The sequence below is a fragment of the Azolla caroliniana genome, unplaced genomic scaffold (genome assembly GCF_043228905.1).
Source record: "Azolla caroliniana isolate FFs.n. ecotype wild unplaced genomic scaffold, voAzoCaro1.0.p SCAF_17, whole genome shotgun sequence".
Classification (NCBI taxonomy): Eukaryota; Viridiplantae; Streptophyta; class Polypodiopsida; order Salviniales; family Salviniaceae; genus Azolla; species Azolla caroliniana.
In genome coordinates this window covers 7383244-7393772 of record NW_028230452.1, presented here as the reverse complement: position 1 = coordinate 7393772, position 10529 = coordinate 7383244, and the positions used below count along the sequence as shown (strand labels likewise).

Genomic DNA, 10529 nt, shown 5'->3' with positions numbered 1-10529 from the left:
TCTCAAACTAGATGCGCACTCCGGCACCAAAGCGTGTGAGCCGACTCAATATCGGCAACTCATCGGGAGTCTCATCTGCCTCACAATCACAAGACTTGATCTCAGTTATCCGGTCGGTCTCCTTAGCCAATTCATGCAAACACCGCGTGATACTCACTTGGATTGCGCTAAGCAAGTTCTACGATACGTGAGTGGCACAATGGATTGCGGCATCCTCTACAAGATTGCGATGCCAATACGACTCGAGGGGTACACAGATGCTGATTGGGCCGGCTACAAATCCGATAGAAGATCAACCTCCGGATTTGTTTTCTCCCTCGGCAGCAGAGCAATATCCTAGAGGCGGAATACAAGGGTGCAGTCGTAGCTACGTGTGAAGCCGTATGGCTCAAGAGGATTTTGAAGGATCTGGGCATACCCATCAAGGATCCGACTTCCCTTTACTGCGACAACATGACCAATATCTATCTAGCTCGGAACCCGGTGTTCCACGCGCGGACAAAGTGACGGGAACCCAACGATCCTTATGCGCGACGCTCGGCCACAACCGAGCGTAGAATGATACACAGAAAACGGGAAATAAAACACGACACAAAGGAGAGGAAGATACACACACACACACTACACTGGAGGTTTACATGGAAAACCCCAAACTAGGGGAAAACCACGGCAGTCCACAGGTTGCAAACTGTCACTATGTAAGAATGTACAAAAACAGTGAGTCCACGGAGGCAACGACCTCGTGCTCACGATCTTCGCCACAGGCGGCGGTTACAACAGAAAATGACAACAACAACTAAAAGTTTGCCCTAAGTCATATTTATACTAATATGACTTTTCGGCTATTTACAAATATAGCCTCGATGGGCTCTCAGAAACATATTTACGAATATGTCTCTTCCTCCGGTTCTGCACCATCCAGCTCTCCGTAGCCGGGCACTCCTCATCCGGTTCACACCGGGCTTGCACCATCCGGCTCTCCGTAGCCAGGTACTACTCAACCGGTTCACACCGGGCCTGTATCATCCGGCTCTCCGTAGCCGGGTACTCCTCATCCGGTTCACACCGGGCCTGTATCATCCGGCTCTCCGTAGCCGGGTACTACTCATCCAGTTCACACCGGGCCTGTATCATCCGGCTCTCCGTAGCCGTGTACTCCTCATCCGGGTACTCCTCATCCGGTCTTCACCGGGACTGTATCATCCGGCTCTCCGTAGCCGGGTACTCCTCATCCGGTCCTCATCGGGCCTGTACCATCGGCCGAGTTTGTTTGTCGGCACTGTTCTTCTCCCTTCCCATCCGGAGGGACCTGTCTCCCAACACAAAGCACATCGAAGTGCACTATCACTTCATCCGAGAGCGTGTTATAGTTGGCAATGTCGACCTACAACACATTAGCACAAATCTTCAAACGGCCGACATCTGCACTAAGGCTTTAGGAGCCGACAAGCTATGGCAATTCATGACCGATCTCGGATTAACGATCCATGACCTACCAAGCTTGAGGGGGAGTATGCAAGACACTACGCAATAACGCGTAGATTCCGCAACCGCATATTACACAATAATGTGTGGATTCCGAAACCATGCAACGAAGTTGCGAAGAGCCGATCTACCGCTCAAAGCCGCGAAGAAAGATCCAAACCGAAGCACAGACTTCACAACTACGCACAACGCAAGCTGGAGCACGGATTCCGCAACTCCACATAAAGCAAGTCAACGCGAGTCAACGCGGACACCAAAACGCGAGTTGAAGCGGATTTCGGATACTGTCTAAAACCGACCTGACTTGAGCTTGACGGGGCGTGTTGAGAATCAAGCTCAACTTGGTCTAGTGTGTGAACTCACCTTGAGAGTGAATAGACACTCCAACGGTCCAGAGTCACCATTAAGTCACCACTTTGTATTCTAGCATTTAGTATGAGTCATAGAATCATATTCTATGACACATAACTTATGAGCTTTCACATTCCCCATGTTCCATGAGTCTTGTAGTTAATGAAGAGAGAGGGTGACTACATAAAGCACCCTCCTCCCACATTGTATAAAGTTGAGTCTTTCTCCTTTGTCAATATACTCTTACCTTGCGTATTCTCTGTGTTTCACTCTCTCTCTCTCTCTCTCTCTTACACATACACCTAACTCTCATCTCTTCCGCTTCACAAGAATCATATCCGATTCTTTACAATAGGTCACCGGTGCTGCGTACAAAACGGTGCCAACCGGCACCTGTTCGAAACCGGTCCGGATCCGGATCGGCATACCGATTCCGGTCCCGTCCGTTCACTACTTAATTATAATCTATTCCGAATAACCATTCCCTTTCACAGTCTGGTCTTTAACTCTTTTGCTGGTCGGGTAACAATACGGAGGAACCGATGGGTCGACAAGCGCTAGAGTCATAGCAGTGAAGGACCTGAGATGGGCCTACTAAGCAACCAACCCGACCAAGGAGGTCGAGGTGCACAGAACCGGACAGGTCGCGGGAAGCAAAACCGGACTAGATGAGCAACGTAAGCAAGGCGGGAGGATGCCAGAAGGAGATGGAGGAAAGGACCGGCTACTGTAGACACAAACACCACGATCTGACCACAACTTGAGGTTGAGGGGAAGTGTTGAGCGAGCAAGCTCAACTGGATCCGGATCGGCGGAATAAGCCAGACCCATATCGATATTCAGAACGGAGAGCCTGATCGGTGTGCGGATGGAATCCGGAACCAGGAGCCGGATCGGATTGAAACAAGTAGGCCGTTAGAGGCCTACGGATCTAGCCTAGTACACAGGCATAGTTTTGGGAGTCAGTGCCAGTCGTTCGTATGAGCATTGAAGTACCTGTCAATACTTCTATCAGTCCTTTATGGACTTGTATAAAAGTGCTCTCTGAGCACATTCTATGTAAAGAGAGTATTGTCATTTTGAATTGAGTTTTATGTTCTGCTCTCTTTGTCTCTTCGTGCATTCTCTGTGAAACCTTCTTCTCTCTCTGTTCTGTTGGTATCTGGCTAAGCCGATTTGTGATACGCTTCCGCACATTAACTTTCACAAACTTATAAATATGACTTATGGCAATCACTTATATGATATAGATGTGTGTGTAGAGACATTGTTGTATAGACACACAAAGAGCGCGAGATACAGAAAGTTTTTGGTTTGTGAAGACATAGGGCTCGAGGTCATTGCCTTTGAGACTTGCATTGTATCCTCTTCCTATAGTCATAGTTGGAGTTTGTGGGCTCCCATGGGTTTTCCCCATTAGGGTTTTCAACGTTAACATCTTGTGTGTATCTTATTTCTATTTTGTCCTATTTTCTTCCATTGTATGTTTCAGACTGAATTGTGGCCGAGCTCCATTTCCTTTCATGATTCAGCTTAGGTAACCCCATATTGGAATCTTTTACTGATTCAGACATGTCAATTAATGTGGATACTAACCGGTTCACATGCAGATACGTCATTACTTATGCAGGGGTAGTCATCTCGTGGCAGTCGAGGCTATAGAAGGTCGTCGCATTGTCGACCACGGAGATGGAGTATATGGTTGCAAGAGAATCCGGCAGGGAAATTATTTGGATGAAGGAGTTCATTGGAGAGTTGGGGTTTCAGCAAGAAGAATTCCAACTCTACTACGACAACCAAAGTGTCATCCACCGTGTGAAGAATGTCGTCTATCACTTGAGGACCAAGCACATCCAGAGGAAATACTATTGGCTCCGGGGGAGGGTAGAAGAAAAGGAGTTGGCCCTAGTGAAGATTTACACAGTAGAAAATGGATCGGACATGCTGACGAAGGTGTTGTCGGTAGAGAAGTTGGAGGCATGTTGGGGATGGGTCAGATTGACGAAGCACCCCATGCCGGAGTGAAGGGGGAGTTTGTTAAACAGGTCCCTTCGGATGGGAAGCAAGCACGAGTCGGATCAGTTGGATCCGAAGAAGAATAAAGACCGAATCGAGAGAGGCACCTGGAAAATGCCAGATTTGTAAATAGGTTTTGTCACGCCTATCCAAACCATAAATGTAAATAGCCCTAAAAGGTGTATTAGTATAAATACAACTAGGGCAGATCATTTTGTTATGAAGATGAATAGTTGCCTTTGTAACTAAGAGAGAGAGGGAGAGAGGGAGAGAGGAGTAACTCTGTTGTAACCATTTGTGGACAAACTAGAACTCAAGGTTATTGCCTTGTACTTTATAATTGTACAATCCTCTTACTTATAGTGATATAGTTTGGAGTTTGTGGACTCCAGTGGTTTTTCCTATTTCAGGGTTTCCACATTAATATCTTGTCTCATTGTCTATGTCATTTTCTTGTTTCGGTTTATTTCTCTTCTTGTATTTGCATTTGACTAACTATCCAATTGAGGCTGGTTTCTCATTTACAACATATTTTTGGTCTCATAGGTCATATTTGACCTTTGAAGACGAGAATCTCTCTCTCTCTCTCTCTCTCTCTCTCTCTCTCTCTCTCTCTGCACACAGGTATTTTAATTACTTGTAAGACCTACGGGTACAACGTCTTAGTCTTCTATTCCTATATAAGTAGGGAATATCCTATAAAACTGTATGCATTCGAGGAAATGATCCCCACAAGCTCCAACATCCAAAAATTCCACATGAGAATGCCTTGCAACTTCTCAACATAGATGTTTGCCCCATGCCTACCATCAAACATGAAAGATTCCACGTGTTGCAACCCCCCAATGTCATAAAAATTTGAACCATTTTGAACACGTTCAGCAAAAACCCATAATTGAGGCATCAAATAGCAATAGGATATCACTTGGAAATTCTTTGATAATTGCTTCTAAATGATATAACGTCGAAGATATTCAGTGACCTTATGTGTATAGTCTTCCAATGGAATGGGGGCAAAAGGAGCAAATTTTAATAAGGGCAAAACATGCTAACAATTTCCTTCCTTGATTTTAAGAAACTAATGGAAATATTAGTTGGCTACAACTATAACCTCATCGGCTTTGACAATTTGAACAAAGATTGTGAGTTCCTCCTCATATGCAATGTCTCCTTGTGTTTTCCAAAACAATCCATTGCCAATTCTCTCGCTTGCGTCCTCACCAACTTGTGTTGTATATTTTCCTCAAGACTAACAACTAAGGTGGTCCATGGACCTAGGTTTCTTAATCACAATGCAAAAGACAAGAACTCAATAACATAATTATAAATTAGAATATGAGTCTCGTAGTATATGTATAGCACTGCTTGGGTCACACTTATATAGGCTTACAAAAGGTTGAGACTCTTGAGGAGAAATGTAGGTCATGTGGTTATGATTCACTTATGATATTGCCATAAGTGAATGTCTTTGATATTGTGTATTCAATCACACTTAACTATATAATACTTAAACATAATTAAACCACAACAATGAAGCCCAATTGATTCAACCAAGAGGGTCTACAAATTCCAACTAAGGGGGAAATGATGCTTGTCACATCATGATACCCATGATTTGGTTTCAATCAAATTGTGTTGTGGGCTGAAAGTGGCCTTGTCTAGGCCACAATTTATTAAATAGGAGCATATATATTTTAAAGATGCTTACCACATCAATTGGGTTGTCACTAGAAAGGGACCTTTTCAAATGATTGTGAAACTAAAGATTGCATTTTCTTTTCGAATGAAGGCAAGAGGGAGAGTCCATATTAAAAAAAAGAAAAAATACAAACGAAGACTTTGTTTCGCATACGAAAGAGTTATACCCATGTTTATTCAGTACAATGACTTTTTTTTAGCAAAAAGGGCACTTTGGCGTTTACATTTGATGCACATAATGGTGATTGCATCATAAGAGGAGGGCTCCCCAACGAGGAGGAACAGAGACGGGATCGCTTTCAAAACCCGTGGCTAGCAATGGGCCCAGTTTCGGCTCAAACCGAATTGAACCGAAAACCGTGGCTTAACGGTTTATAGGTTCAAAGATAAATAAACGGTTTGGTTTGATTTCAAATGTTACTAATCGGTTTCGGTTCGGTTTTAAATTTACTGGTTTATCGGCTTATCGGTTTCTGTTTATGTGGTTCGATTTAAAGGTTTATAGGTTAAAAAATACTCAAAAATATTCTCTTAGGCTCTAACTTTTAACATTTAATTTTAAACTCTTGTTTTAAGTTATTAAAATTTATATGTATTATATGTAGAGTCTCCTTTTCATTTATGATGATCAAATTTATGATAAGTATAATGATCAAATTTTATGATAAGTATCATAACAAAATTTATAATGATTTTCTCACACAAATTTATAATAAGTATGATGATTAATATCAATAAACAATGGTTTGGTTTGGTTTGGTTTTGATTTATGATAAAGCAGTTTGGTTTGGTTTCTCCTAATTTTTCGTAAACGGTTTGGTTTCTCCTATTCTTTAAATGGTTTGGTTTAACGATTCCGCTCTAAATGGTTTGGTTTAAATGGTTTCATAAAATTTAAAACAGTTTGGTTCAGTTTATATTATTAATAAATGGTTTGGTTTCAAGGCCAAGAAACCGAACCAAACCGAAACTAAACTAGGCCCATTGCTACCCATGGTATCGCTTTTCAAAACTCTTGGGTTTGAGAGAGTGATTTGTAAAGCCATGTTATGTGGAGAACAAGGTCAAATGCCTGTAACACATAAATACATATATTATATATACCCACACATACACATAGGTTTGAAAGTCAGAGTTATTTATTTGTCTTGAATACATACACATACATATGCGTGTCACGTGTGTATATACTATCTATAACTATACATAATACATACATATAGGATTGAAAGCCCCATTTTGTGTCTTGTCTTGGTTCATATTTGTCCAAAGGCTGAATACTTACTTGCTTTTGTCTCTGTGTCTGTCTCAAAATGGATGGACAATACAATAATGTTGGCCAACAAAACCCGGCCCCTGCTCCTGCCCCTGCTCCTGCAGCCATGAATTACGGCTATGGTGGTTCTGCTGCTCCTCCTCCTCCAGCCCCCGGATATCCCCAGCCCCTTCAACCTGGTCATCATCCCCACAACCCTAATTCCCTTTGCTCAAATTACTGTTTCTTTTTATCTTTTTCTGTTTCTCAACTTACTCCTCCTTATTTTGCTTTCTTCGCATTGATTATATCGTATAAGCTATCCTAATTACTTTCACACATCTCTTTACCTACCTATCTTTCATATGTCTCCAGATCTTCTTCTTCTTCTTCTTCTTCTCCGCCCGGATTCCATACATTCTCCATTCATTCATATCTTATTCATGTTTCTGAGAGGATGAGGTTCCTTTCCTTTTTTTCTTGTAGGGCCTCAAATTATTATCCAGAATGCCGAAGCAGCTAATGCCCAACCAGGATGCGTATGTGGAATCGGCTGGATATTGTAAGTAATGGTGGTGTAACCATCAACAAACAAATCTTGATACACAATTAAACATAATATGTGGGACAACAGTTCAATCAGCTACCAAAACAAAACAAAGGAAAAAAGAAAAAACGTTTGTATATAAGTTCAGATGGGCAACATTGCAAAAATATTTAATGCATCTTTGGAAATTCAATTGGATTAGATAGAAGGTTTAGAATGTTCACATACTTGCAATTATAATCTGTTCTCATGCATTGTGTCTAACATGTTGTGTGTGTGTGTGTGTGTGTCTAGGTTTGGTATTGGGTGGTTAATTACTCCTGCCTGGTTTGTGGGCGCGATCCTCTACTGCACACCTCATAAACCGACAGACAGGGACGGCTTTCTCGGATGCCTTATAATGGTGAGTAGATTGTTCGATAAAAAATGGTCTTAAACATTGGAATTATTCGATTTTACATGTGCTAAATGGTTAGATTGGTTTTCCTGCAGAGCATCATTGCAGCTGTCTTTATCATTATTTCTGTTGCAGCTAATTTGTCGTCATATTATGTAGGCAGGAGCTTAAGTGGGTGAAAATAAAATAACTTACAAATAACACCATGGGCATGAGACAAATGCATTTAAATTTCTTACACTTTAATTTTGCATGTAATTATTTGGAAGTTCAAAATGTATTATAATCATCACATCAAGACTCATCTATACATGCTCTATATTAACTTGATTATCTTCTCACCTTAACTATAGCTTCTAACAATGAAAAAGATATATACTACATTTCCCCATGCTAGGCCTATGTAAAGAAAGGAAAGATATATTAACATCTTCTAAGGCCAAAATTGGCCCATGAGACAACAATTCCTGATACCCCCTTACATACAAACGTGATCAACATATAGCGATGATATATTATGAGAACCAGTCAATTATTTTGATTGTTAGGTAGCTTGTACTTGTTTTCACGTTTACGTACTCCATTCTCTGCATTTGATCTGTATTGGATTGTCCGGACAATGTTTCAGCACTTTCGGGGCTTTTTTCAAAACTGCAATGAAAATAAAAATGATAGTGTATGTTGTAGTGTAGACTAGAGAGTCTAGATAGTAAAAGAAATGCAATACAATATAATATATAACAATTGTAAACGATTGAGAAAGACTTAAAGATTTCCTCCAATTGAATTATCAAATCTTTCCAATATGCACAAGGCAAGAGTCAACAAAACACCATCAAGCTATATAAGTATAATTTTATAACTAATGGAAGGTTTTTTGGGGGGGAATAAAAAGGTCATCAATGGTTGAACTCTCTAGACAAAGTAGACATGAACATTCACTCATTCTTGTATAAGTATAATTTTATAACTAATGGAAGGTTTTTTTGGGGGGGAATAAAAAGGTCATCAATGGTTGAACTCTCTAGACAAAGTAGACATGAACATTCACTCATTCTTGTATAAGTATAATTTTATAACTAATGGAAGGTTTTTTGGGGGGAATAAAAAGGTCATCAATGGTTGAACTCTCTAGACAAAGTAGACATGAACATTCACACATTCAGTTGTAATTACTAATTACCTAAATAAATAAATAGAAAAACAAAACAAAGGGATAAGTACCATCATAATTAATAGGATGCACCTATAACCACCATAATCTCCCACAAATCCTAATGTGATGGTAGAGAGAACATTGACACATTCAATACAAATATTCTCTCTCTCTCTCTCTCTCTCTACACAAATGAGACGGAGTATTGTGGCACAAGTGATGAGAGTGGTCTACTATGCACACTTTGCCTTAAACAAGTTCGAAAGTCTGAGTATCACCCTTTGATACAATGCTCTGCCTTTGATTATGTTTTCTTTTTTCTAGAAAAGCTCCTTCCAGTAGTTATAAAATTTTACAAATGAGAGTATTATATACAAATCCCTATAGGGATGCCATAGTTCCATCTTATGTGGATGCCCACTGACTCAAGAAAGGAAGAGGACAACCATTGTTGGATGAGGACTAGTCGTTTTCTTTAAACTCTATTGGATCCGCCCGTGAGGCCATTGTATTGACTCTTTATACTGGCTACAACTTCATACCATATCTCTTGCATTAACATTACTAGATGCACAGTTTGGTTGGAGAAGACCTGTCGGTTAGGAATATGTCGCTCTTGTGGTAAGAGCTGACTGTTTGGGCTAAGTAAGAGCCGACAATCGAAGACATGGAAGAGTCGACATAGTGAGAGTCGACTGTGGACGATCCAAGTCGAAGACAAGATCGACTAGTTGGGCCGATCAGATGGTCGAGAACAAGGACGACTAGTAAAGCTACCTGGACAGTCGACATGGGTATTGGCTAGTCGACTAGTCGGCTGATTAACGGATACAATTATCATTATAATAATAACAATAATAGTAATAGTAGGAACTACATTTGCAAATATCCCATACAATGTATAAATATAAATACACCTAGGGCAAACATTATGTATGTAGAATAGAACACAACGAAGGTTGTAACTGTGAGATAGAGAGAAGAAGAGTGATGCGAGAGAGTGAGAGCTCGTGCGTAGACAAAGTAAGAGAGCTATTTAGTGTTTTAACCCTAAGGGGAATACTCTGTTGTGCAGAGGTTGTAATATGTTTTCCTTCTCTTGTATACCCACAATTATAGTGAAGATATGTTCTCCTGTGGTTTTTCCCTGGTTTAGGGTTTCCACGTAAAACTTGTGTTGCATGTGTACTATGAATATTTTGCCCATTTACTGTTTTCTGTTCCGAGTTGTGTTTCCCTACTTCTGGGTATCAAAGAGCCCTCCTCCTCATAGCCTATCCACTTCTCCATTATCGTTCTTTGATTAGTAGCTTCCTTAAGCAATAGCACATTAAAAATTTTAGATCTCATAGTCCACCCGCCCTTCGTTCCATGGACTATGTTAGCTTGATCTTGTATTGGCAATGACATAAACCGTCTCCAACATTCTATACTCTTTCCTAGACCTTCTGCAATGCATCCCCATGACAACCCCTTACTGTTGACGGATATGCGTGGAATAATGTGAGGACTTGTCGGTTATGTGCACAACAAACAACAGAGAGAGTATGACAATAGACACAGTTCAAGCTATAATGGAAGCTCTCATTATTTTGTAACTCTTACACTCACAGAGACTCAAGAT

The 10529-nt window shown here is 40.8% G+C and overlaps 1 protein-coding gene across 1 annotated transcript; it reads left to right on the top strand.

Moving 5' to 3' along the window:
* The first annotated feature begins 6863 nt into the window (after positions 1-6863).
* Positions 6864-8057, top strand: LOC147853038 (uncharacterized). The gene is made up of 4 exons (XM_087333346.1): positions 6864-7047; positions 7292-7367; positions 7647-7755; positions 7845-8057. The coding sequence occupies exons 1-4, from the start codon at positions 6864-6866 to the stop codon at positions 7926-7928; spliced, it is 453 nt and encodes a 150-aa protein (XP_087189472.1). The 3' UTR covers positions 7929-8057.
* The last annotated feature ends 2472 nt before the right edge of the window (positions 8058-10529 follow it).